Below are 27,825 nucleotides of genomic sequence, written 5' to 3' on the forward strand. Positions count from 1 at the left end.
AGGGCTAACTTGGGCTGATTCATTGAGGTGAAATCTTATAATGAGCATAAATGGATTCATCTGTGTGGCATTAGTAGTGACACACTGACAGACATATTGAACTGCTACGCAATCTAAATGGTGGCTCCTGTTTGGCCCTGCTGAGAAAAAGTGGCTGTTGAAGAAGCAGACATGGAGCCAGTGACAGCATGCCCCCTGTCTTCTCTCCCGTAGAGCTCAGAGGCCGTTGTCCAATGGCTGAGCGACTTTCAGCTGCAGGTCTACGCTCCAAACTTCCTGGGCGCTGGGTATGACTTGCCCACCATTAGCCGAATGACCCCGGAGGTAAGGCAACAGAACCCTGACCCCTGAACCCCAGAGAGGTCACAGGCACCTCCAAGGACCACAATGGAAACAAGTCTGCACGACTTTGATTTGTGCTGTCCTTGATGTTTCCGAGATGCATGTATATCATTTACTTTAGAAATCCTCAGATGAGCACAACTGAACCGCTCAGCTAAAGTGATCTCAGCTGTCCTTCCCCCGCCTCCCGCCCAACCTGTCCTGACTGAACCTTTCACTTCTCACCCATGACCTGATACTGACTTACTGGATCTTACTGATCTCTGTTAGAAATAATGTTCTAGGTCCAACTGCAGGTCTATGGTAACGATGCATTTTTTACTTGTTAATGAAGAAGATTGAAAATGTTTAAAAGGCTGAGTGGATTCAAAATGCACAGCAATCCATACATAGAGCAGAAGTAAAGCATGCCATTGTAATTCTGGATTGGTTAATTGAAAGAGTTTAAATATTTGATATTGTAGTTTGGAAAACATGCCTTTTCACTTTCTCGTCAAAAGCTGGTTAGCTTAGCTTAGCTTAGCACAACGACTATGAGTTAAAAGTCTGTATGTAAGATGCTAAGCTACTGGAAAGAAAGAAAATAACTTTCTTTTCAAAATTTTTCCTTTAAAGAACGCTAACCCTTTTAACTTAATTTGCATAATATATATAAGAAATATAGTACGCAAAGAGGAAACACAGCCCTGATTCCAAAAAATAGGGAATACGATCATTTCCAAACAAACTGTTTTTACTGATAAGAGTTTCACAAAATGATCCTGAGCTCGTGCAGTGACATACTTTATACAATCATGTGTTCACAAAGCGGTGAACCTCTCTCCATCCTCGCTTGTGGACGACTGAGCCTTTCCGGGATGCCCCTTTCATACCCAATCATGATACTATCACCTGTTGCCTATCAAAAATCAATGAAGCAGATGAGGTCAAACATTAAATACATTGTCTATTGAGTATTGAGTATGTGTCAAAAAGGATCAGCAAATTCTCTTATTCTGTTTGATTCATGTTTTACACAAACGCTCAACTCTTTTGGAATCAGGGTTGTGGATAAAATTTACATCTTAAGTTATTCACATAAAATTAAACATAATAAGATGAAATCATTCCACTTTTATTGAAGTGTTTTGGTTAATCAGGCTGCCCATTCAATGTACAGTCGAGTCTCGTGGCTCCTACATTTGTTAACATGTTGTCCATAACAACTAGATGTTTGAATTACTGTGCGCTACGATGAGTCTCCCTGCCCCCTCGTGGGTTTTCGTGGACCTTGATCAGGCATGGAGCTGTGATGAGAAATGCTGTTGAGTTGCCTTCTGGCAAATGTAGGATCCACTGTTTTTCTAGCTACGGGCTAAAAGTCAGGCTGCTTTGAACTTGGCTGTTCTTTTTAAAATCTGTCTCTTGTGAGTCTCCAAACTTATTAAAAATACAATGCTAAAGTGCCCCTTTAAACTAAATATTTAGGAGAGTAAATAGATGTTCTCGCTGTTATAGTTCTTTCACAGAACTGCATCATATGTGCAAATGGCACCAGGCAAGCCCTCAGTCTGACTTACAAACTGGAGCTAAAACAGGAAATATTCAAATAGAAATTAAAATAAAAAAAATAAGCTCAGTATAGGCGCACAACCTCCTGACTCTCCCATCACCTTCAACACTGCTGCTGCTGCCGGCGGCTCAGAGGGACGAGGCAGATGCTCTCCTCCACGCTCACCTGCATACAAATCATTTATAGCATCTATAAATGATTTGTATACACACATACACTCCTGTGCTGTGCATGCAGAGCTGAGCCGATTTTAAAAGGGTTTTGTTACCAGAGGCACAATCGAGACTTCTTCTCCTGTACGTTTGTGTTTGTGTGTGTGTCTGTGTGTGTCTGTGTATGTTTGTAAAAGTGTGTTGTGAGTCCACCACTACTACCACTGAAATACACAGAAGCAGCAGTGAACAGTGACAGGATGATGCACTGTTCTTATCGATTAATTACAGTTCCACACAAATCTGCACAATAGAATTTGTTTATTTCACTTCGTTTGTATCCAAGTGTGAGCTTGATTACTTATGACAGATTACAAAAATCTGAATTTAAATGACATGGAGTGTCGAGCGGATCCTTTCTTGCAGATGCTTCCTTTTCACTGCAGACATTTGCTTTCGCTTTCTTTGCTTTTCTTATGATTTTGAGACATTTTACATTTCTGCTCTATTCTCTTCAACTGGCAGAAGCTTTCATCAGATGTCACGCTGTCACTTGTTCTTTGTGTTGCAAGTTTTCCTCTGTGTGTAAGTGTGTGTGTGTGTGTGTGTGTGTGTGTGTGAGAGAGAGAGAGAGAGAGAGAGAGAGAGAGAGAGAGAGAGAGAGAGGATGACAGAGTTTGACTTTAGTTCACTTAGAGGCAAGGTCTGAACGTACCATGACTGTATCTTACTTGTGTTTGTGTGTGTGTGTGTGTGTGTGTGTGTGTGTGTGTGTGTGTGTGTGTGTGTGTGTGTGTGTGTGTGTGTGTGTTGTCAGGATCTGACAGCCATTGGAATAACTAAACCAGGTCACAGAAAGAAGATGACATCAGAGATTAACAAGCTAAGTGTCAGCGAGTGGCTGCCTGAGCACAAACCTGTGAGTATGATTCAACACACACATCATCCCTGTGGTTTAGTGACCAGTTAGATGCTCAGCCTGTTTTTAGAGGCAAGCTACCAGCATCACTGTCGTGTTTCTGGTGTTCATATAGGCCAGTCTAGGAGAGTGGCTGTCTGCTATTGGCCTAAGCCAGTACCACCAGGTCTTAGTGCAGAACGGTTACGAGAATATCGAGTTCATCACCGACATCACATGGGAGGACCTGCAGGAAATAGGCATCACCAAACTGGGTAAGACATTCATGATAACTCCAGCATCCCCTTCAGAGCACTCGACTCTGCATGTGTCAGTGTCTGCCATGAAGATCCAGCACCATGGACAGCAATGTATGCTAGGTCTATGCTAGCTTACTGAGCTAAAGCTAAAATTACAGAGGTCAGCCCATGTCATCTGTGTTGAGGAAACAGCTACCCTGTAACACATTAACAATGAATGCAACATATACATGTTACACAAGCAGCCCCAGAAACTGACTGAATGTAGTAAAAGGTCATCAGACAAGTCAAAAATATAACAGAATGAAGGTGGATACCTTTCCTTCAACATTCAGTCAACAAAATGAATTAAGACTACATTAATTCTGCTTTTATATTTATCTTTTAAAAGCTTGTTTTATTTAAACTAATCACTTATCTATTCTATCATATTTTACCTGAGAGAGATGTGCAGTGAAAGATGTAGATAATGTTATGACTTTCTTTAGCACTAGCATGCTTCAGCTATTTTTACAGTTTACACAGCGATGCTACAGCAGCATGCAGTGCAGTATGAGGGTGAATAACATTACTGGGCTTGTAGTTTCATGAGGACATTAAGCTTAAGCTAGGTAGCTAGCTGAAAAAGTGTTGTCGGTTAAGCGAGCTAGCCTTTAAGTCCTCTCCGCTGCTGATTGTGAAAAGGGAAATGTTAAATGTTAAATTAAATGTCTGCCAAGACCAAAGAATAGGGAAATGGAAGAGTTGAAAAATGAAAGGAGCTAGTGAACGATAATTAGAAGAGTAAAAGGTATCAATTTCTCAAATGATCGAAATAAAAGCTTGATTTCTGAAGCTTCATATTTCTTTTTACACTCCAAATCTTTCAACATTGTAGGCCACCAGAAGAAGCTGATGCTGGCGGTGAAGCGACTCGCTGAAATGCAGCGCAGCTCAGATGGGCGGGGCTCCCTCAGAAAGAAGCCCCCACCAATCACCCAGCAGCAGGATGTCATGTCTATGGACAGCCCTCCTCCAGATGGTGAGCTAACGGATAAAACTCTGATAATGATCAAATAGCGATCAAATATTTTTCCCTCAACGATTCATTTCTCTAACAGTACAGTCGACCTCCTGTCCTGTCAAGACTACTGTTGATATTCATTTTAAGAGGTTCTTTCTCTTTCTGCAGAGGTCATGTCTCCAAAGATGAGCACCTTCCAGGACAGCGAGTTGAGCACCGAGTTGCAGACTGCCATGACTCAGCCAGGGCAGGAGGTCAGCAAAGCCCAGCGGACCCGCAGCCTCAGCAAAGACCATGATGAGGTGATGACAGGAGGAGGAGGAGGAGGAGGAGGAGGTGGTGCTGGGCCACCGAAGAAGGAGGCGCGGACTATGAGGCAGCAGAGCAGCCAGGGAAGCACCTCCTCTCACAGGGGCAGTGCGTCCTCTCAAGGCAAACACCGTCACTCCCACTCCCATTCCCAGCCTGCGCCGCCCTACACGCCCCCTCACACTCCCACCAAGACAAGAACATCATCGTCCTCCTCCACCTCCTCTGTTCAGAGCACAGCTTCCCCGCAGGCCAAACACAAGCCGTCCCCCCAGTTCATCCAGGGGGAGAGACCTCAGTCGCCGCGCTCCCACCCCCCTCAGTCTCCAACCCACCGCGGAGCTCCGTGTACCCAGCCTCAGCCTCAGCCTCAGCCTCAGCCTCAGCCTCAGCCTCAGCCTCAGCAACAACAGCAGCCTCAAGTCCAGCCGCAGCATCAGACACACCCTCAGCACCATCCACAGGCGCAGGTGATGGAGGTTAGGGAGAGCCAACAACCACAAGTCCCACTCCTCTGCCTCCCGCCAGAGGCTGAGCCGGCTGAGGGAGAAGGAACAGAGCCCTCGGCGCTCCAGAAGAAACGTGCCCACAGCCTCAACAGATACGCCGTCTCAGATGGCGAGTGTGACGAGAAGGCAGGTGGAGGTGGAGGCGGAGGCGGAGGCGGAGGAGGAGAAGGAGAAGCAGAGGTAGCAGGAGGTCAGGGCTCTGCTGTCATCAGAGGGGATGGAGGCAAATATGCGACGGTGACCCACCGCGTCAGCCGCAGCCACTCAGTCCGCAACCAGGACAAGAATGTCAGCCGCAACCAGGCGCAGTCCTTTGCTTTGCGTCAGAAGAAAAAAGGGCCGCCACCACCTCCACCCAAACGCTCTAGCTCTGCCATCTCCAGCTCCAACTCCAATCTGACAGAGGCCAACGCGCAGCCTCCCACGCTCACCACCACAGGAGGGATGCTGGATGTGCCTTACCACCAACAGCGACGGGCCAGCGACCTGGGGGTGTCTGTGGAGGCAGGTGCTGTCGAGACAAGCAGTGTGGGTAGTGTGAGGAGTATTGCCGCCATGTTGGAGATGTCCTCTATAGGGGGTGGACCCAAAGGCATGGCCCTGCAGAAGAACTTCCTGCAGGTATTGTAGATAACACTTTGTAGGAGTCATTGTAGAAAAATTTGCCACCTTTCTTTATGTAGTTAATGAACTGAGGCATGATCAAGTACACTGTTTTTAACAGGTGGGGAAAACACGTGATGCCATTGGTCTGGACGGTGAAGTGGTGAACCGACGGCGGACCATTAGTGGTCCTGTCACTGAGCTGGTGGCGGCTGCCAGGCGTGACCAGCCAGCTCCTTCTGCTTTCCCTGCTCTGTCCGCCCAACCTGAAACCCCCCCTGTCCCTGTAAATTCCTCCCCACCCCACCCTCCGTCCTCCCCACACCCCAGCTCGGGAGGCAGTGGCAGTTCATCAGAGAACCTGCCATTTGCAGAGGAGGGGAGCCTGACCATCCGCCGCCAGGGTCGAGGAGAAGGAGAAGGACAGGTAGCTATCTATATATATGTTTGTCTCTCTGTCTATCTATCTATCATCTATTTATCTATCTATCGATCTATCTATTGTTTCAACATTATCTATGTAATTTATGTGCTAAAATTAAGTGTGCTCTAACGTATTACAAATCCATAATCAGCTTCTGTGTACTGTAAGCTATATCTGTGTTACCATTTATCTTTGTCAATGTTTTTGACTGTTTGTGCAAAAATAACCTCTTGTCATGAATGTATGAATTTTCCGTTAGTGTGTATTTTGTGTTTGTCTGCAGGGTGACGGGGAGGGTCCCCAGGGAGACGTGGGATACACGCAGGAGGACATGTCCAGGGTTGAAGGCACAGGCACCTTAAAGCGACGTCCGCGCAGCTCCAAGCCCCACCCCAACGGCTCCGACTTCACCCTCCAAGAGTCGTCCACCGTCAAACGACGGCCAAAGAGTCGCGACAAGGAGCCCGAGGGCTTCACAGACCTGGCCGCAGCTAATGGAGAGCCTGTGGGGGCTGGGCCGCAGAACACCACGCAGCCAGTACCCTACCAGAATGGCACAGCCACCGTGAAACGCCGCCCGGTGTCTGATGCTGGAGTGACGGAGCAGCCGCAACCTCAACCTCAACCCCAATATCAACCTCAACCGCAACCGCAAGTGACTGCTGCCCCTCGTAGGGACAGTGCGGACCAAGGAGCTCCAGTGAGCAATGAAGGAGGTCCAGTGAGAAAACCAAAGCCTCCAGTCTCCCCGAAGCCTGTTGTGGCACAGATAAAGAGACAGGGAGGCCCGCAGACCCCCCCACACCCTGTCTCCAACAAGAGAGTGCCCCTGCCTGGCCCCGGGACTCCTGGAAGCCCAGGTACTCACATTGTATATGTGTGTTTGTGTCAGGAAGGGGTCATAATTGTCAGTTATGCAAAGTTACACAGACCTCAATTCTGACATCAGAAAGGTTTGGATGAGCACTTTGAAGCATACTGACACCTTGAGGCCACCACAGCCTGTAAAGGTGTCAGTATGCGTGAAAGAAACCTGTTTGTACATGTGGTCCGACCACATAGGAAGACAAAAGGCATTCTGACATCACAGCTCTATCACCTCGACCTCTGAGTAGGCGTGAATGTCAGGTTGTTGGTTTTTGGAAAAGTTACAGCACTCGGTCATACACACAACATCAGGAAGATGTTGGGGGGGGGGGGGGCAGTGAGATCAGAGAAAATCTCTCACAGAGTTAATATATAAAGGTGCCCTTTTGTTTCTCTCTTCCTTTCTGTAGTGGAAGGAAAGAAGATCCCTCCACCTGTCTCACCAAAACCGGTCCCTCCGCCCACGGCGCCCAAACCGGCCAAGCTCATCCACTCCATGACCAGCCCGCCCTCCCCGACCCCCGCCTCTGCCCCTGTCAAGCAACACTCTGCGGTGACCCGACAGACCAGCTCACCCCCGTCCTTCCCTCCTTCCAACATCCCCAGCCCGCCGAACGCCAAGCCGCTGAGCCCGTCTCCTCAGAGCCCCCACACCCCGCAGACCCCCACTACGCCGCAGACACCCCAGACCCCTGCCACGCCCAGCCCGACCCCGCCACCTGTCAAGCCCCCTCGCTCCTCCATTGGGGGTGTGTCGGTGGATAGCGGGATGACGGGAGGCGGGGTCACGGTGCCAGCCCCTGTAACAGCGGACTTCGGTGTGGATTCTTTGGTGCATCAGAAGCTGGAGGAGACGAGTGCGTCGCTGGCCGCAGCTCTGCAGGCCGTGGAGGACAAGATACTGCGGCAGGAGGAGTAAGCAGCACGCGCACACACACACACACACACACACACACACACACACACACACACACACACACACACTCATGCAAATAAACACACCTCACATACTCAAACATACAGCAACCCTTCTATTTTCATGGTGGCAAACTGCTGGTAAAGGCCTATAATGCTGTTCATCATCTTAGTTTAGTGTGTTAGCATACAAACATCTGCTAATTTACATTAAACGCACCTGATGAAGGCGCCATGATCACTCAGAGAAGTTGATCCCTTTTCATCTAGCACCATCATCAGGTCAAAATTTGTACTTGTCCAGTACTTTAAGACCAAATACCAACAAGTTGATATTTAATTTTCTGGTTTCTTGCTGCATCTGATGGTCATCAGTTAGCAATGAGAAGCTGGGTTTTGTCTCTGTCTCAAATCAGCGATCCATTGTTTCAATATTACTGAGGGTAAATCTGCCCCATCATCACTGTAATCTGCATATGTGCTGTGCAAGACTACAAAGCTTAAGGTGCAGCACCACTAACTAAAGGGGGGGGGTTTCAGCAAACTCTAGATTTACCCCACATTTCAGTCCAGGTTCTGCTGAATGTGCATATTTCACAGCAGGACTGTCCACCAGCACATACCACTATGAAAACTAGAGGTCCAGATCTCTTAATTGAAGGATCTGAAGTATTCCCCATCAGTTGGTATAATGCTGTGCTTCTGTGTGTGTGTGTGTGATGTACTGTAGCTCTGTGGCTGAGCAGAAGACCACAGTTAGCATCCTCGACGACATCGGCAGCATGTTTGATGACCTGGCTGACCAGTTGGACGCCATGTTGGAGTAACCATAGAAACCAGTCAACGTGTCTCCAGAGCAACGCTGCTTCAGGAGTGACTCAGATGGCACAATGGGCAATATGCCTCTCTCTCCCTCTCTCTCTCTCTCTCTCTCTTTCCCTCTCCTCGTCCTTCTCTCTCTGTCGTGCACAGCCCCCCCTCTCAGCTCTTCCTGTCGTCCACCCACCGCTGCTCTGGAAAACCTCATCTCTCCTCTTCCTCTCATCTCCTGCCGCTGATGATGAAAATGATGATGGAGCGGTGCCACGGGCCTGGACAGACACGTGGCAGAGAGAGCGCAAGAATGAAGACTGGATAAAGAGAGAGACACTTAAAGAGAGGGGGTTAAAAAAAGAGGACCAAACAGGAGTGATGTGGAGAGGAATAAAAAAAAGAAAAAAGATGGAGAAATGCAACAAAATGGAGGAGACTGCAATCAAAACGTGGGTCGTTTCAGGACTCCACACAGACTCTTGAAGCTATCATGGCGAACAAATAAACTAAACTAGTACTGATTGAAAAACCAACTGTGTAATGACTCATAGTCTGGTATGTGTACATTCTAAGCATGGAGAGTTTATATCTAATGAAAAAGTCCTGCATTAGCACAGTAATATATAATATACGGATAAATATGAATCTCTAGCTCTTTGGTTTGATGTCTTGGTTCTGTGTAGAATGGTGACCTCTGGTGTTGTGACTTGGTGGAAAGATTTTTATCTGTGACCAAAACGAGACTATTTAGCTCCTGAGGTGTGTGTGTGTGTGTGCGCGCGTGAGACAGAGGCAGTGTGACAGATGTGCGTACGCGAGCTTGCGGATTGTCGGAATTTCAGGCTCAAATTCAGTTTTCTGCCCTGGTTGCATCCACACACTCTGCTGCATCCTCATCATCGCCCTCAGCACACTCGCACACACACAAACACACACACACAAACACACACACACACACACACACACACACACACACACACACACACACACACACACACACACACCCTTAGGAGAAGCACAATGACCCATGCAGCCGGCTTGCACACACACACACGGGAGCCTGCACAAGTGAAGGCGAGGGAGGAAGAAAGCTGCAGTGAGACTACAGCAGGCTGTCTGAAAGGAGACGTTAGGTCTGAGGATGAAGGTCTGGAAAGTTCTGAGAAGGATTTTAGGATGTTGTTGAAGGGTTCTGGTGCAAGGCAAGGTGGAGGAAATCCAAAAAAAAAACAAAAAAAACACCAGAGGTACAGCAACAAACTTCAGGTTTCCCACACTCACCCAGAGAACAGAAAAGAGTTTTGATTGAAATTCAGATCAGTTTGTTATTGGAGAAACCTTTTCATTCATGATTTTGTCCATATTTGGTAAATATTTAAAGTTTCAAACCCATGAACTGTCATGATCATCAATTCATCTTCAAAGACTCCAAAGCAGGGCACATTGAGCAGTGTTTACAGATCACTCATACAGTATTTATATATTCTTTGATCCAAAAGATCTCCTCCAGACAAATACTCTGATGAATTGTGTCCAAAAAAAACCTTAATATTACGTCTGTTTCTTCTCCGTCGTGGAAAAATCCAGAATGTATGAATATGCTCGTGTTTTCATCCTCACCACTAGTGTAAGGCGTTTCCTGCTTCACACATCTTTGATTTTAAGACATGCATCCTGCGCTGTGTGGAACTCACTGGAATGGCTTTTGTGTAAGGTGACAGGAGGCCTGGGATGGCCAACATGGATTGGTCACTGGTCGATACCAGATCCAGTTAATTTGCTGGTGCGTCCCTGCTTCTCAGACCCTGTGTTCATTTTTCCTTTTAAAATCCAGAACTTTCCTGAGTCTCTGTGTGGGATCCCTGAATTTTTAGTACTTTTAGAACTGAAGTAAAAAGTCTCGTACTCTGGGACCGAAACCCCTCCTGACACCTCGGTGGACAGCCGTCCCCTCTCCATCTCTCTCGTCCCACATTCTCCTAACCACCCACCCCGTGTTGCCATGACAATCTACATCATCCGCCTAACAGTCCTCATTGGCATCACCATGGTTACTACGCAGTATGTTACCATGACAGTGCGTTCATGGGATTTAAAAAAAAAAAAATGTGCGAAGATGAAGTGAGCGGCGGCAGAGATCTGTGAGGCAGGATGGTTTGTTTCAGTTTAAAGGGGCACTCCACTTAGATTAAACTGGGGGTCTGGGATGGGTCGAGCTCTAAAAGCACTACACTTCCCATAATGCAACAGAAACATGTCTTTCATCAGACCCTTTCTGTCTGGTAGTCTTTCAAACTCCATCACCCCAGTTTGTAACGAAGGCTTTCAGTTAGAGATTTACACACTTCAAGCCCTGATGACATCACCATGACATCATCAGGGTTATTTTTACAATCTGACAAACCTCCTCCAGAGCCGCAGAGAACATTATGCAAGTGTTTGGATGGAGTGCCCGTTCAAGCTGCTCAAACCAACCACAAACTGCAATCCAGTGAGGTACAACGCTCCACTGAGGAGGTCGAGGTTTCACAGCCCCATCGCAGCCACACTCCTTATAGACATGAATAAGACTTCAAAGAATAGTTGTGGTATTTAAATTATGATCACATAGAGATTATATATATGGATATTTGCAAAAAACAAAAAAAAGAAATGTATTTATGATGTGTGTGTCATCCTGAAGACTATTTTTCAAAGTAAACAGGTCTGAACAGTGTTGAATCAGTTTGCTTCTCCATGCTTCAGTGGTCTGAGCTGATCAATCATTGTAGGATACCATGTTGGGATATTTCCAGGAAGCATTTTTTTGTTTTGTTTTCCTTCTCCTTTTTTTGTGTACATGTGTCCAGGTGTGGCGATGTGTATAATACAAGCAATTCTTGTTCTGTTTATTATTTTTGTATTATTTCCAATGCAATGTTCTTTTTCTTTGAAACATGTGCCTTGCTTTGTGATTTTGGTCTGACTACAATACAGTAGATGGGTATGTACAATATATGGGGATCTCTCTTGTTCTGTTTTTGCTTTGTTATTTGATATGCCATTAGAAAAAAGTACACTGCCCCCCCCCACCCACCACCCCCCACCTACACAAAACCCAGGTTACCACGTTAGATTGCTGTTTTCGTATTCACAACACACACAGGCTTAATTTGTCCCTTTAATATTGACTCTCCTCCATCTGACTGGACAATTAGAAACAAAATGTTCCAATGAGATGCTTGTGTACAACATTTGAGTGTCCAAAGTTAGCTGCCACATTCGGGGAAATATGCTTATTTGCTGAGAATTTGATGAAAAGATTGATGCAACTCTCATGTTTGTAGAGCAAATGTGAGGCTGCAGTCAGGAGCTGGTTAGCTTAGCCTAACACAGAGACTGGAACGGGGAGATTGGGATGATTCTTGTTGCTATGCTAAGCTAAACAGCTGCTAGCAGTAGCTTCATATGTAGCACAGATATGAGTGGAATCAATCTGATGTTCGGCAAGAAAGCAAATTAGCAGATGAAATGTAGATTTACTAAAAACATGCATGTACTGATCACTAATCAGTGCAATGCCAGTGATGATGGTTGGTCCCACTGTTACCAGATGTGTGATAAACTCTTCCACCTGGAGCGGAGGTCGGATTTCACTGTTTTGTTCAAAAAACAGGCACCAAACTGTTCTCTGATTGCTTATGTGAATTTCCAAGCCTGAGATTTTTTAAATCTATTTGGCAGCACGTGAATGCATGGTCACGTAATTTTCATGGCAACTTCCCCTGATCACACTGTTGAGGCTGCACAGGGGGTCAAAGGTCAACTCTAGTGCTCTCACTCACTTCAATGCCAGGTTCCAGCTTTAGGATCTCAGCCCGCTGCAGCAGCATTTGGCCTTTTCTTCTCCTTCCTTTGGTCTCATTTTGGTCATCTCATGTTGTAGGCATTACTTTAAAGCGTGGGGACTGGGGTTAGGCTACAAAGGTGAAATACTGCAGATGGTGGAAACAAAAAAAACAAAACAAAAAAAAACCACAGATGGTCCAATATGTAGTGGAGCAAAAGTACTGTTCGTTTTCTTTCTTAACAGAAGACCAAGCCAAGCTGTTTCTATTTGATTTTCCGCCTGTGCTTATCTGAACGGACGCCGGGCAGGCGTCTCCTCAGCTCTGCAGCGACTGTATGTGAATGCTTGAGAGAGGCCGTGTGTGTTATGTGTTGCTCTGCTATTGACTGTATGAAACCTTTGTGTGAGAGTGAGAGTGTGTGTGTGTGTGTGTGTGTGTGTGTGTGTGTTGTAGTGACTGGACAGTGGTGTGCTTGCAGTGACTGCATCTTATGGCCATCTGCTCTGAATAAATAAATGTTCGACACAAACTGCTCTGTCCTCAGCCTGCCTTTGTGTGATGAACTTTGCATTTTCAAGCCTCTCCTCCAGGGGGCAGCACAAGACTGCAACACAGCATTTTCCATGAGGCCTTTTACAGCCTGTGACATGTTCAGCATGTGATTGATTAAAAGAAAAGTGTGACATTTTTTGGTGATTCACCTATTTTGACCATATAAGCCACAAGGTGTAAAAAAAACCCCATAAGCATTAGTTCAGATAGCAGCAAAAAGTTTCCTTGTTGAAATAAATGAGATCCACAGTTCTCAAAGTGTACAACAGTTTTATTGATCAATGATCAACTTAGGCTTATATGATTACAAGTATACAAGAAATCACTGAAAGTGTGACCAGTGAAGACACCTCCTCTCTTCCCCAGCGCCTTCCTCACCACGGCCAGAGTAAGTAGTGACCAGATCTGCACTGAAATGAAGGCAAAATGCTTCTGAACATCTGTGAAAATCTAATTTTGGTCTGGATGTGCATGACCTCATGAAATTAGAACTCCCCTCCCAGCCATATTTAGTTATTTTTTTCACATTTTCAACCCAATATGGGTCCTGAAAGCGAGACTTTAGCTACACTTTAGCTCAGTGGCACTTACTCTGCGTTTGCGAATTTAAAAAGGTTAATTACACACAATCAACTGCTTGCCTTCACTGCAAGTCCCTCGAGTGTTACAGACAATAAACAACAATCAGTATTAATCTGTAGTTATGTTCCTTCTAACCAGTTGAGGTTAGAGATCAGAAGGGGGAGGGGGGGAGGGGGGCAGGAAGAGGGGAGACAAAGACACGTCATTCCAGTCTTTCCTCACCGTTCTTCCACACATATGGCACTCATTGAAACACGCTCACATATACACAATAACAGACAGGTGCATGCACACACAGCGTCTTCCCTCTGCCTGTCCCGCTCTGTTTCGTCGGCCAGTGTGAGGCCTTCTCATGTCCACATGTCCAGGCTCGGCACTATCTGTTACTTTACACATCTGTACAGCTGCTGAGTGGCTCTGAATACAGCTCTATCATGGCACTAATATAAAACTCAGTAAATCTATAGATTTCTCTTTAAAGTGTTTACTTATTAAAAGGTGTTTTGTAAAGGCTGGTTTCACAGAGCTCCGCCAGGTGACTCCACAATGAACAAGCAGGGAGGGAATGTGTCATTACGCCCGCGTCTGTCCATGTAGATCTGACACAGGGTGTTGAGAGACAAGCCGTCTCTGTCTGGACATCCTCGGCTAAGAACTGGAAATGTCTTCAGTTGATATCAACACGCGAGCTGGTCTGAGAGTGCACGAACATTTCATTTTCAGGCTGCTCACTGAAGTATGAGGGGGTCCGTGCTTTGATCTTTTGTGTTTCTCCTTCGTGCTACTGGATGTAAAATTGACCTCCATGTTTCTACGTGCACCTCAGCTATGAAAAATTCTGCAACCACGTGCCATCGTGGTTTCTACAGTCTGACAATAATGGATTTTTGAGGCCAATACCAACGTCGATTTAAAAGAATCAGAACAGCTGATGTGTGGACTGAGTTTAGGCTTGAAAGCATGTGCCAGGCCGTCACTGTCGCCGCTCAAATCTGAGCACAAACAGCAGGCCACTTGCTGATACGTCTATGCGAAACACTTCAGAAGCCCAACAGCTGCAGGGCGGCTGATTTTTGACCTAAGACCAATCTGAATGTCTTATTGTCCTGGTGCATTCTGGGGTAACATTTACATTTGCAGTGAAACCAGCTTGTGAAACGTTTGTGAAACCAGCCCTTAGACTTATTTGAACAGTATGCATGAGGCATCGTCTGTCAGTTCTTAAATGGCAGGTGTATCCGCAGGAAGCAGGCAGGACCATTGAGAGCTTGAAAAAACTCTCTGCTTCCTGCTCTGATAACGGGGATGCAGCGTCCGGTTGCTCGGTTTTGGCGCAGTGCGGTGCAACTGTAAGGCAGCTTGTCTTAATCTGCCCCATAATGCACTGGTGATGAGGTCACAAAGGAGCGTGACCCCCGCTGGCCCTCGACCCTAACGATCGGATCCAGGTGTCAGACTGTTTGAAGTTTTAAAAGCAACACTTAGTAAAATAGTTCCGATGCAGCTCGATTGTGAGGTGGCGGTTATTATTGGTCTGTGGCCGTTAAATCACAATCAATGAAACGGGTGTGGAGGAGGAAATCACGTGGAAAGGTTACCGTTCATTACGTCATATGAAATCGACTGGATTCCTGCAGAGCAAACAGTCTGCTTAGCATGTCCACACCTGAGAGAGAGAGAGAGAGAGAGAGAGAGAGAGAGAGAGAGAGAGAGAGAGAGAGAGAGAGAGAGAGAGAGAGAGAGAGAGAGAGATTACTAAGAATGATCAAACAAAGCTACAACATATATATATAAAGACATTGTGTAACACTTCTGATAACACTGTGAATGATGCAAGTGAACCTGCAGCAGATACAGATGTACAGTAGGTGGAGCAGCTGATGCCGAGGTGATCTGTCCTACCTTGACGGTGCTGTCCACAGCTCCAGAGAAGAGGCGTCCTCTGGAGACGGCTAGCGCTGTCACGCTGCCCTGGTGTCTCAGCAGGGTCTGGGTACAGATCATGTTGTCCATGCTCCACACCTAGACGACAGGGACAGCGTCTTTACCTGTGTCTAAGTATTCATCTTTAAATGTTTATTGTAAACAGACAACATGGCAATATGTGTGAGTGACATGCATTCCATCAACACACACACACACACACACACACACACACACACACACACACACACACACACACACACACACACACACACACACACACACACACACACACACACACACACACACACACACACACACACACACACACAAATGGACATGCAGTCTGTCCTCACCCTGAGCGAGCGGTCGTAGGAGGCGCTGAACACTTTGGTCTGGTCAGGGGTGGAGATGACAGCAAGAGCGTACACTGTCCCCACGTGACCTGTCAGGGTCCGCACCTGCTCTTTAGACTCAATGTCCCACACCTGGAGAGAAGACGCAACACCTTCATCATCTCACTCGTCATCAGTGCAACACCAACATCGCATAGTTTGTGTGTGAGAAAGCATTTTGGCTGAATCGTGGTCTGGAGCGCATTCTGGTCCAGAGTGTGTGTGTGCCTTTAACCCTGGGATGAGCTCTGTGTGAGTATCATCTGAACACCAACAGGGGCAATGAAGAGAATAGAAAAGCAAAAAAAACAGCCAATTCTAAACAGATCCAGAGACGACCTCATGCCTTGCGAGAGAGGGCGAGACGCATTCTAGTTTTGCTCATGAGGCAGGAATGAAGGACAGGAAAAAGGGAATCAAAGACGACATAAATGGACTCTGTCCTCTGTGTGTGTGTGTGTATGTGTGCGTCTCCCTTACGTGGATGAGGTTTTCATAAGTGCCACACACGATGTGGTGGTTGGTGACGGCGATGGAGTAGACACTGCCCCCGCTGGTCTGCAGGACGTGGACACACTCCAGAGACCGGATGTCCCAAATCTGACACACAGGGAGAGAGAAGGAGTCAGAGGGAGCCGGTGGGTAATTTAGACACACACAAAAAAAAAAACATTTTAAAAGAGGAAGAGGAGGGTGGTGAGGGTGTCTTTGGAAGGGATAGATAAACACACACACACACACACACACACACACACACACACACACACACACACACACACACACACACACACACACACACACACACACAAGTTATCAGCAGTGGAAAAAGTGAGTTTCTCAACAGCTGCAACTCGTCAATTCTCATCTCCATGGCAACACACAGTGGCGCAATCGCTAGCACGTGAAGCTAAACGGCTATTTCTATACACTTATCCTAGTTTGCATTTGCTGGCAGAGTTTCAGTGAGACGATCGTTTAAAAGGAAGCAGGAGGAGGAATTTCTTTGGATGACTGTCTTTTTAACGTTATGGTTGATACTGGGACAAAGAGCGAGCTCATGAGAGACAAAGAAAGAGGACAGTGGCAGAGCGCAAGAGAGAAAACATGAGTCAGCCTTGGTTGACATTCAACAGATGGATAGAAGTGGAGAAAGGATTCAAAGTGATCTTAAGTTAACCCTCTTCCTCCCAGACACTCATGTCACATGGACAACGCTCATACATCCAGTTGCTTCATAATAACATTGTCGTCTGATGTTATGTTAGAATAATGATACTGATGAAAGGAGCTTTAATCCATGAAGGCCATTCCTGGCTCCACTTTGACACGTTTTTCCTTCTCTCTGCTCTGGACTTCATGTCGCTCTGTTTTTATACTATCCAACAAAGGCTAAAAAAAAAAAAAACGATGATCCTATAATTTGATTAATTACAGGGGAAACTATTCATCAGCACAAACTCACAGGTATTATTTGCATGCAGTACACAGTTTACAAGAAAGCTAATGAGCCAACATCAAAAACACAAAGTGAAAGAAATGAATTTCTTGCATTTTCCAAAAGGAATCAGTGCAGAAAGAGTTTTGTGTTTAAACTGTCTTCCCAGTACTTTCTCTGTGTCAAACTTATTTAATTGCCAAAATGTTCAAAGGCATGTTTTTCACTGAATAGGGCAACATTTGTCATGGCAATTTCTGCAGCAAAACATTTTAGAAACGACGTTTGTGGCTAAGTACTGGCTGGAGACTGACTCCCCTGCTCATAAGCACCATTAAAAAGCAGCCGAGTCGACTTTATCTGTCCTTTCATCTCCTCCTTCGTTCTTCCACAGACGTCCCTCATTCCCAAAACCAGTCCCTCTGCCTTTGCTTTCTTTTCGGTCTTTCTCTTTATCTCTCCACTGCGTCCCTGAGGTATTCATTAGTGACCAACTCCAGCGCGACAGCAGGACACACACAGTCAGAGATGAATGTGCAGGCACACAGCGTACTTTCAACAGTGAGGCGGTGAACGGTGATGACAGCCACAGACACACAGTCCTTTTATATATAGAGGACAGAATCCAATTACTGACCACAATACATCCAAACAGCTTTCACTACACACACACACACACACACACACACACACACACACACACACACACACACACACACACACACACACACACACACACACACACACACACACACACACACACACACACACACACACACACACACACACACACACACACACACACACACACACACACCACTCCACAGTTACAGCAGCAAGATTTCTACACTCCAACTAATTAAAGCCCATATTGTGCTCAGGGGTGACAACAACAGGGGCATGCAGAGGCACATACTGGCTACATGAAACATGGCTGAAAAACACAAGAAAGGCTTGATCTTGCTTTACATAGTAACAGATAGTCACACACACTGCAGGACATGTATCAACCAGCCTTTTCATCCACCAGGAGGACCCTTTTGTGCGCTGATCATTTCCATAAACCATGTGGAGGTTTATTTTTGGTTGCTCGACACAACCACAGGGCCAGTATGAACCTTTTTCCTCCCTCCATCGGCATTTTATTTTAATGCTCCAACTCCAAAATTAACACCAGCCGCCATTCAAATCCCACTCAGATCTGTCACTGGCAGATAGAGCTGCAGCACCTTCCAAACACAACACTTTCAAATCTTCACTCTGCTGTGCCTTGCGACAAAGTTGAGGCTTGATTAACTGCATCCGAGTGGAAAAATTCACACCGCAACAGCCACAGTCATTCTATATAGAAGATATAGACACATGTCAGAGCGCCCCACAAACTCTTTATATATGGAGCACCTCCCTTACTGCAGCCCCATGCACACCGCTTCAGCACGTTGAGAAATGTCTAGTGCCTAATTATGCTTCTCTTGCTCTGACTGGACAAAGAAAACATGAATTTGAAGTGGTGTGTGTGGATGTTGCTAACATCGCCACACTGCTCCACCTACCTTGATAGTCTGATATGAGCCGCTGTACAGGTGGTTCTGGGAGGCCACTAGCGCTCTAACCCAGTGATTCAGGCCAGTCAGCTCCTTCTTCAGCTTCAGCTCCGTACCCACGATGTCCCAAACCTGCACACACACACACACACACACACACACACACACACACACACACACACACACACACACACACACACACACACACACACACACACACACACACACACACACACACACACACACACACACACACACACACACACATAAATACAGCTTATGGAGATGGTGAAAAGTGAAACTAAGGGGGGAATAAAGCACTTCAAACTTCAAACTAAACAAGAGAATGGTATTGAGAAAATGGATTAAAACACTGACATCTATCACAAAAATCTTTTTACATTTAACACACACACACAGACACACATACAGACACATGCTGTGCCTTGAGCGGAGCTGCAGACCAACACACAGTGGTGAAAACAGTAAAGTGCATGATGTCACTGAGCTGAAACAGAGAGATGCTGGTTGGTGGGAGGAGGAGGCAGAGTTGAGTGGGGTACGAAAGGAAAGTCCCTGTGTAAGGGGACTGACATCTCTCTCACTCACACACTCACACTCTCACTCACACCCCACTCCCCACTCGTTACACTCCTCTTTATGAGGGGGGGGGTGACATGCAGCAAAGGGCCCAGGCTAGAATCCAAGGTAAGGACTCTGATATGAGCTACTAAGGCGCCCTAAAAAAATCAAATCTTGACTGTGACGTCTTCAGCAACTACAGATCAATTTTACCTTTCACACATCTCAAAATGACGTAAAACGATTAGAGCCAATCAGCTCACCACTCATCTGCACAGTAACAACTAATATCTAGATTCCATGCACTCCATTCCACCAAAACTGGTTTGGCCAAAGTGACAAATAATAGTTTGGTTGCTATTAATCGGCTTTAGTTTAACTGCGTTATCTCATTGCTTTGACATGATTTCATTCTTATTTCTGACACAACTCATCATATACTTGATAACAGCAAACTGTGGGACTCTTCCAGTTAGATTTTGTGTACCTCTAGGCTCCGTTCTAGGTCCTCTTCACCTCTGTACACGCTACATTAAGGCGATATTATTCATAAACATAGTGTCCATTTTCGCTGCTATGCTGATGATGTGTACTAATACTTGCCAAAATTTAATCCAGTCCGTCAGATGTCATGGTCAATGTTGGACAAGCCAAAACCTTAGATTTACTAAAATGCCAGCATGCATCCTATGATCTTCTGCCTCAGGTCACTGAGCAGTCAAAACGTTCTTTAAATACTGATATGACACAACACACACTGGATGATACATCATGCACATAAATGTACCTTAATGGCCTTGAGGGAGCCACTGAACAACATGTTGTGGGAGGAGACCAGTGTGCATACAGGGTTGTCATGGGCACGAATAGTGTTGACTTTCTGTAGGGTCTGGATGTCCCACACCTACACAACGTGAACAGCAACATTACACAACGGAGAAACACAACTTGTAGAGCATATGCTAACAAGCCAAACTGCACAAGTTCGGCCTGAAATAGATGAAGCAGGAAGGTGAACGTTACTCACAATGATGGTGCAGTCTGCAGAGCCACTGTATAGCCTGTTTCTATGGAGACAAAAAAGAAATCACCGAGTCATGCTCTGGGGAGGAGGCTGGTCATTCACAGCTGACATGCATCTTATGATCATAGCATGTGTTGTTAATGTGCATGTATGGATTTTCTTACCCCTGGATACACAGCGCCAGGACGATGCCATCGTGACCTTCGAGGGTTTTCTGACACTTGTAGGTGGTGCAGGTGTCCCAAACCTGAGGGCAAGAGAGGAGAGGGGTTGACATACTGCTAAAAGGCAAAAAATCTATCTCAATTTGTAGAAATCGAATGTTCATTTATGTCCACATGCATATTTATGCAATTTTTTCAGTCCATGTCCTCTGAAAGCTGTCTTCTAACTTTTATTCTAGATTTCCAGGTTTTCAAAGCAAGGTTGTGGGCAGAAGTTATCAGAATCTCTCAGGAAGTAAGTGGGTGAAGGCCAAAAATAGTGCATCAAAAAGTAGAAAAAAGGAAACATACGGGGTTGCTTTGGTGTGGGCGTGTTGCTACGGGTACTCGGGAGAAAATGAAATTCAGGTCCAGTTTGAGTAATGCATCCATGAGTTTGAAGGCCCTCTGCTGCATCAGTGGGCATCAAACAAACGAAACTGGGAAGACTTGTTTTTGTTGTCTTTCATTTGTTTGGTGTGTGTGTGTGTGTGTGTGTGTGTGTGTGTGTGTGCGTGTGTGTGTGTGTGTGTGTGTGTGTGTGTGTGAATGTTACCTTGATGGTCTTATCTGAGGACCCAGAAAAGAGCAGGTCTCCAGTGGAGTAGACACACAGACACCAAACGGGACCCTGGTGGCCAACAAATGTCCCCTTACACTTGAAGATCTGCTGGGGGTCGTATGCTGCACACAGGCACAGAGACGGGTCAGACCGGATATGTGCTTTTCATTTGTAACTTAACAAGAGAGGAGTGCAACTGAAGCTGAAAGAGGAGGGTTGAAAGGGGTCAGGGAGGTAGACGAGGAAAGGAGGAAGGAAAAAACAGACAGAGGTTGGTGAAAGGAATGAGTGGGAGTGAGGGAGAGGAGGGAGGCCAAGGAAAGTGGCCAAAGAAGGCAGTCAGAGCTAGATTTTGAACTCTACTGATTAAATCATTCAAAACTTGACATGATCCAGCTCCTGGCAAGGGTTTAACAAATACTCTTCTTCTCCACTGAGAGAGATGAAGAATAATGAAGAGAAAAAGGATTTTAAAAAAAGAGGGCAGACACTTACAGCCCAATATTCCCATGTTGAGCCTGGCGTTGATGTGGGACAACTCATCCTGCACAGACAGACCAGAGACAGGGGGGTTACTTTTCCTCTCATACACACACACGCACGCACGCACGCACGCACGCACGCACGCACGCACGCACGCACGCACGCACGCACGCACGCACGCACGCACGCACACACACACACACACACACACACACACACACACACACACACACACACACACACACACACACACACACACACACACACACACACACACACACACACACACACACACACTTTTCTCTGTCTCTTCGTTAGGTGCACACACACTTACGTTAAGCATGGAGGCATCTCTACGAAATTCCATCAGGTCCTCGCTCAGTTTACTCTGGTTCTCGTCCAGCACATCTGAAACAAACACACACACACAGATACACACAGTGTGGCTCATTAGGTAACGTCAGGCTGTAACAATGGTGAAAGTGGAGACTTTCATACATTAACATGCTTTATGGGCTTGTGAAAATGAAATCTACATTGTTTACATCACAATGCATCAAGCATTTGAGGACAGAGACACCATCATGTCCCTGAGCCGTTCTCTGCTTTTTGAACACACAATAAATTGTATTCTGTCCATGAAAAGTTTCTAAATCTGCTCCTGACAAAAAGTGCAGAAAATGTTTGGATCTACATTCTAATATGTAAAATGGCATCGCAGTTCATTGACAGCCGCCTCTGTGCTGCCCTTGAAGAAGAGTGTGTAAACATGCAAACTCCTCCAAATGTTAGGACCAGGATGAATAAGCAGGTCAAACTGGGGAACTTTCTCTTCTGTATCTTACCAAATTTGAGCTCCAGGTTTTTCTCTAGCTGATCTAACTTCTCGGACAGTTTGCCTAACATGGAGCGCAGGAAAGCAATGTCTTGGTCCTTCTGGGCCAGAGTCAGCTGCATCTCATGGAACCTAAAAAGGGTCAGAGGTCAGAGATTTCATACAGAGAGATCAGCGATGGAGACAATTATGAATTTATTATATTTAAGAGGAGTTCAATCAGGTTTTAAAATTCACAGTATGTCAGCTCACCGGTCATCAGTCTGCTGCAGAAACTCCTTCAGACCCTCAAATTTACACACCTCCAGGTGTGTCTCATATGTGTCCTGGTTACCAATGAATGTGCAGCTGTTGGGGAGGAGAGGCAGATCAGTAGAAGACAGAGGAATGTGTTGTATATGAGTCAAAGAAAGTGACTGGCTTTATGAGACAGTACATGAAAAAAATGGCACTCACCCGTATTTGGAGTGTGGACATTTAATGTGCTCACATTCTTTGAGGTGAGCCTCCAGGTTCATGGTGAGCAACGGGGGGCAGGAGGGGTTGTTGGGGCAGCGGACTGGCCTGTAGTCACAACTGGCCTCGTGTTCTCTGCGGAGGTACAGGGAGGAGAAGAATACGTCAGTAACAGTTTCACATTGTGCTGGCGCTTTAGTGTCTTATATTACATTCATAAGGACGCAGTGGAAATACAACATCCTCTCTCTGTGGTCCTTACTTGCGTGCAGAGAGTTTGATGGTGAACGGGCAGCCGAGTGGATCCACCTCGTACGCTCCAGGTTTCCCGGCCACAGTGGAGGTGGAGGCTGCAGCCCCGCCTGCACTGCCGGCTGTTGCCCTGCAGCCATATTTACAGTGAATGAAGAGCTCCCCGATCTGCTCGGCGACCGCAATGTTGTTCACGACAACCGTTAGCTTAGCTGCATCCACTGGGCACTTGTCTGTGAAGAGAACAAACATGAATTCAGGGTTATAATAAACTGAAAACACTTTAAACTACAGCCTAGCACTGGCACATCTAAATGGAATGAAGCCATTATCAATGTTATCAGTGCCACTTGTTTGAAAAGAAAAATGTCCATCATGACATAGATTAAATGTCTTACCTGAAGTCAAGGCACATCGTCTGCAGAAGGTGTGCTGAGGAAGGACAGAAACAGACATAATGAAATTTTAGTCCATGTTTTCTTGTTCTTTTTGTTCATTTTTATAATACATTTTAACACAACTGGCCATTCATTAAGCCTTGCCTCCCTTGGTTACTGTTGATGGCCTGTCAAGCTTTAGAAGATTCTTTGTCACACACGATCATACTCTACACAACACAGTAAACTTTGTTCTCAGCATTTAACCCACCCTGAAGAGCAGTGGGCAGCCACCTCCATACAGAAAGGCCCTGTCCCAGCCGGGGATCAAACCCATGGGCACCAGTGCTAACCACTGGACCACCATGCTGCCTCATTTCATCCCTTCTGTTCTCATGTGGCAAATACAGAGTTTACAATGACGATCATGGCAGATTCGCATCTCAGAATTCTTAAAGAGACTTTTGAAACAATGCCTGTGTGATTTCAGACAGACATGGACAAAAGCAAGCTACTCATTTCTAGCTGTCAACCAATGATATTATCAGCTGGAACGACAACTGTCGCAGGCAGATTTAATCAGATGCAAGAGATTAAAGCCCGTGAAAGGGTCTTAATTATGTTCTTGATGGCTACATACATGATACCTCATCAGTTCATGGTCCATGGTTTACTATTTTGGAAAGTAAGATAGTTAGCCACACACGTTAGCGCCTGTAGCTAAAGTTGGAATGGACAAACATAGGTCCTGAACATGCTTGCTACAGTATTTTTGATTTTCCGGATAAAGAATGGAAACCATCCAAACACCTCATATACAGAGTATCTCTCTTTCTACAGCCCCACTAAACTCAGCCTGCTGAAAAATTTCAAAGCTTGACAGACCTGCTGTTCCCTGTTACATTGTTGGAAAATTGCTGTTCCAGGGAGGGGTTGAGCATAATCTCAATTATAATGTGCTTTTGGTGCACCATCAAACACAGCCTTTCAAGGAAAACGTCACACAAATGTAAACTCACGCCACATGTGGTAATGACGGGGTCCTTGAAGACGTTACAGCACAACTGGCAGCACAGCTTCACTGACGGCTGTTCAGCAAAAACCTGGGGCTCCTGAACACAAAAACACTCATTTGTTATTTTGCTCAACTTGTTGTGTGGTTTCACTCCCAAAACTAACTTGTCACTGCATATGTGAGCATGTGTTTATGCTCGCTGACATCTGTGTTGTATGTTTGTGCTTTGCATCCTACCGCGTCCTCCTCCTCTTCGTGCAGAGAGAAAGTGGAGCGAAGAGACATGTTGGACTCGGAATGGAGAGATCGCACCGAGATGGCTGAATCTGACCTTCGAGGAGTACCAATAGGAGGCTGAGGGGATGAGGGGAAGCAGAGGAGAGAGAAGTCTTAGTCATTATTATTAATAGTAGTGTGGGATCTTGTATCATTATAGTTACACACAATTGATGAGATGAAATGTGAGGTTTGACACTGGGGAGAGAAAGAACGGTCCCTTTTACCCATTCCAGGTGTATTCTACACCGAAGGTCCCCAAGAATGATCACTTTCAGTAAGCTTCATTATAAATGTCCATGTCTTTGAGCTTTTGAGTTTACTAGACTGGGTTGGAAAGTGACAGAGAAAGTGTACCATTCCATCGTCGTCGTCCCGGGGAGAGTACGTTAGAGTGCTGGAGGAGGAGGGAGTTCTTCTGTGCTGCTTGTACGTGCTGGACCCTTCTGCTGAAATTTGAACACACATTCACAATAAAAAAGCCTAAATAATGGAGCATTTCCGTGACTATTGAACAAAAAAGAGAAACAGTAATGCAGAAAAAGAACAAGTATTTATGGAGAGGAGCAGTCTTTGTGTATCACCTTTACTTCCGGCAGCCACGGCTGAGAAAGTAGGGCCAAATGAGGCCTCCATCTTGCTCTGCAGAGGAGAAAGAAAGGTTGAATGGACAGATAGACAAGTAAAAAGACAGCACAGAGTTAAACTATAAGATTATTTAAACAAAATGAGTAATTACAGCAGGAACACATCATATAATCTGGGTATTTAATTAAAAACTCGCTGCACGTCACTCCAGTGTCTCTTACCCCGCTGCTGGAGTCGGCTGGGGGGGTGGAGGGACTGCTGGGGATGGATGCTGTGGCGGCTGCTGCTGCTCCTCCGGAGTATCTGTTGTAGCGCGGTGCCTTACCGCTGCTCATAACCCAAAGCACACACAAATGCACGAGGAAACACTAGCAGCTAACTGGACTGCTAGGCCTGAGAAGAGGAAAGAGGTGCAGAGAGGTGAGGAGAAAAGGACGACATTAATGAGGAGGAGAGTGAGAGACAGATGTTGTGGCACACAGTGTAAAAATAATAATAATAAGTCTGGTGAGTTGCCCTACAGAGGAGCACTACAGAAGCCTGGCTGAAATCTGGACAAATACATAATGCTAACCATACGTTGGCTTCATGTTTAAACAGAGATGGAGAAAAAACACACACCCACACTTGGCACAGTGAATGTTGGTGACTGCCAGTGACTACAGCACAGCTTAACGCTACTTAACACGAGAGGCAGTGCAGAGAGAAATAAGTGCATCATGGAGCTGTACAGTGGAGTTAATGGTTGTGGAGAGGTTTGACCTACTTTCTGTCTTTGGCTACAACAACACACTCAAACATAACGATTTCACGTTAATCGTCAGAGCTGAGAAAGCTGTATCATGGCTTAGCTTGTTCAACTGGATCGTCTTTCATAGCTTACGGAAGCATTAAAGACAATGAGACTCCCAAACACATATTCAGTCAGCACTGACTGGATACAGGAAGTTCAAAGCTCAGTCAGTCAGTGATTTACCAGATAGGATCAAACATGTTCATTGGATCTGCGCAATATATCCATCAAATACAGATGTTGTGAAGAGACTAGATGTTGTCTGTCCAGGATTTTGTCAAGGGATATCTATTTCAACATCATACCATCATAACATTTCTTCTATTATGGTTTTGCTCAATTTGATCAGTTTCCAAAGGCAACTGAAAGTGAGACAAAAATGTGAATGACTAACACAAGTTTCGTCTCCCATAAATTCCGTTAGCAGCAACAGAGGAAGTTCAAATTTGCAGAAGTAATCGGTTTTGTTTTAATATCCTCCATTGTACAAATGTACATATCTGTGCATGACACAGTCATTTTTTTCTCTCGTTGAAGCTACTTATCCTTCCCCTGAGACATACACATAACAGCTGTGTGACTGGAGGCAGCACTGACACAAGTCTTATCAACAATTCGATGAGGGAAACTGTGACCAGCACCTGCAAACCCTCAAACATACAGGGGAAGGCTGAGAGGCCAAGAGGGAGGGAGCAACACAGAGACAAAGGGAAGAGGGAGAAGTGACAGCCAAAATCCAGTGACCGGGACAACTAGATACTGATGTAAACAGAAAGGTATGCGGGCTGTCAGCCCATATGGTAATAGGCTGCAGAATCTGTGGCTGACACTATACAGGACCTCTAACCCGCTCCGAACAGCGTCACTGTCTTTTTTCACATGCCAGGAGATTCCCGTAAAGACGAGCCTAGACACAGACAGGGGGGCGGAACACACACACAACAACGGACCAAAGTTGAAGGCTGACAACTAGCTAGCTAGCTAAATGTTCAAAGGCCCAAAGTATAGGAATGTAATAGTTTAACGTGTGATAGCTACTTAAACGACAGCTCGTGATGCAGTTTCTTATCAGCCGTCATCTTATCAGCAACCATTTATACTGCGATAATTAGCTAGCTAGCTAGCTATAGTGGCTTGTTTGCTAGCTTAAGTTAGCTAATGTTACATTTTCTACAGCGTCAAGCAATCACTGCTGCTAACTGTCTTTGGAAAACTCTGCTAACAACCAATGGGAACTCTACGTTATTTTACAGTTACCACGACAATAATTTAAAACGAGCTTGGTTTTAGTTTGTAGACTTACCATTATTTCGTAACAGCGCAGCCTCAAGTCTGCAGACGAATTCCTAAATCTTCTCTCTCTGCCTCTGCCTCACATACATGGAACTCGAATGCCGCGGAGTGTTCTGGGACATGTAGTAGCTGGCGTACCGTTGTTCCTCCATGAGTGCCGTTCTCTCCGATGTCGGAC

General features: G+C 45.8%; 2 protein-coding genes across 10 annotated transcripts in view; one reads left to right on the forward strand and one right to left on the reverse strand.

The window, feature by feature from the left end:
* The window catches only part of caskin1 (CASK interacting protein 1), a 111,845-nt gene extending 102,547 nt beyond the window's left edge, over positions 1-9,298 (forward strand). For 5 of the 8 annotated variants that reach the window (XM_070980534.1, XM_070980535.1, XM_070980537.1 and 2 more), the window contains 9 exons: positions 214-324; positions 2,864-2,965; positions 3,081-3,219; positions 4,082-4,225; positions 4,376-5,646; positions 5,750-6,055; positions 6,336-6,912; positions 7,330-7,834; positions 8,565-9,298. In XM_070980534.1, the coding sequence (XP_070836635.1) occupies positions 214-324; positions 2,864-2,965; positions 3,081-3,219; positions 4,082-4,225; positions 4,376-5,646; positions 5,750-6,055; positions 6,336-6,912; positions 7,330-7,834; positions 8,565-8,661 (3,252 nt within the window). In that variant the 3' untranslated portion in view covers positions 8,662-9,298. Of the gene's footprint in view, positions 1-213; positions 325-2,863; positions 2,966-3,080; positions 3,220-4,081; positions 4,226-4,375; positions 5,647-5,749; positions 6,056-6,311; positions 6,913-7,329; positions 7,835-8,564 lie in introns of all 8 variants that reach the window. The other 3 variants (XM_070980538.1, XM_070980541.1, XM_070980533.1) reach the window with 2 other exon arrangements.
* A 3,981-nt stretch (positions 9,299-13,279) lies between these two features.
* On the reverse strand, positions 13,280-27,799 carry traf7 (TNF receptor-associated factor 7). 2 transcript variants are annotated; one of them, XM_070980544.1, is made up of 22 exons: positions 27,658-27,799; positions 25,783-25,954; positions 25,558-25,615; positions 25,331-25,419; positions 24,935-25,051; positions 24,702-24,794; positions 23,704-23,737; positions 23,316-23,538; positions 23,054-23,188; positions 22,850-22,945; positions 22,608-22,729; positions 22,097-22,170; positions 21,775-21,823; positions 21,274-21,401; positions 20,679-20,761; positions 20,518-20,557; positions 20,278-20,394; positions 18,918-19,040; positions 16,410-16,529; positions 15,891-16,022; positions 15,514-15,633; positions 13,280-15,277 (listed from the first exon to the last, which is right to left on the reverse strand). In XM_070980544.1, the coding sequence occupies exons 2-22, from the start codon at positions 25,894-25,896 to the stop codon at positions 15,263-15,265; spliced, it is 2,082 nt and encodes a 693-aa protein (XP_070836645.1). In that variant the 5' UTR covers positions 25,897-25,954; positions 27,658-27,799; the 3' UTR covers positions 13,280-15,262. The 2 variants fall into 2 exon arrangements, with proteins under 2 accessions (XP_070836645.1, XP_070836644.1); XM_070980543.1 differs by having other exon boundaries at positions 25,331-25,422.
* Between the last annotated feature and the right edge of the window lie 26 nt (positions 27,800-27,825).

This window comes from Chaetodon trifascialis, chromosome 15, assembly GCF_039877785.1.
Source record: "Chaetodon trifascialis isolate fChaTrf1 chromosome 15, fChaTrf1.hap1, whole genome shotgun sequence".
NCBI lineage: Eukaryota > Metazoa > Chordata > Actinopteri > Chaetodontiformes > Chaetodontidae > Chaetodon > Chaetodon trifascialis.

Bases quoted from the DNA above. Each gene is read 5' to 3' on its own strand.
- traf7 (XM_070980543.1), bottom strand. From the start codon at position 25,896: ATGAGCAGCGGTAAGGCACCGCGCTACAACAGATACTCCGGAGGAGCA. The intron at 22,946-23,053 runs GTGAGTGCCATT...CCTCCCCAACAG, and splicing joins TGTCCACACTCCAAATACGG to CTGCACATTCATTGGTAACC. The intron at 16,530-18,917 runs GTAGGTGGAGCA...CCTGTGTGTCAG, and splicing joins GCTCATATCAGACTATCAAG to ATTTGGGACATCCGGTCTCT.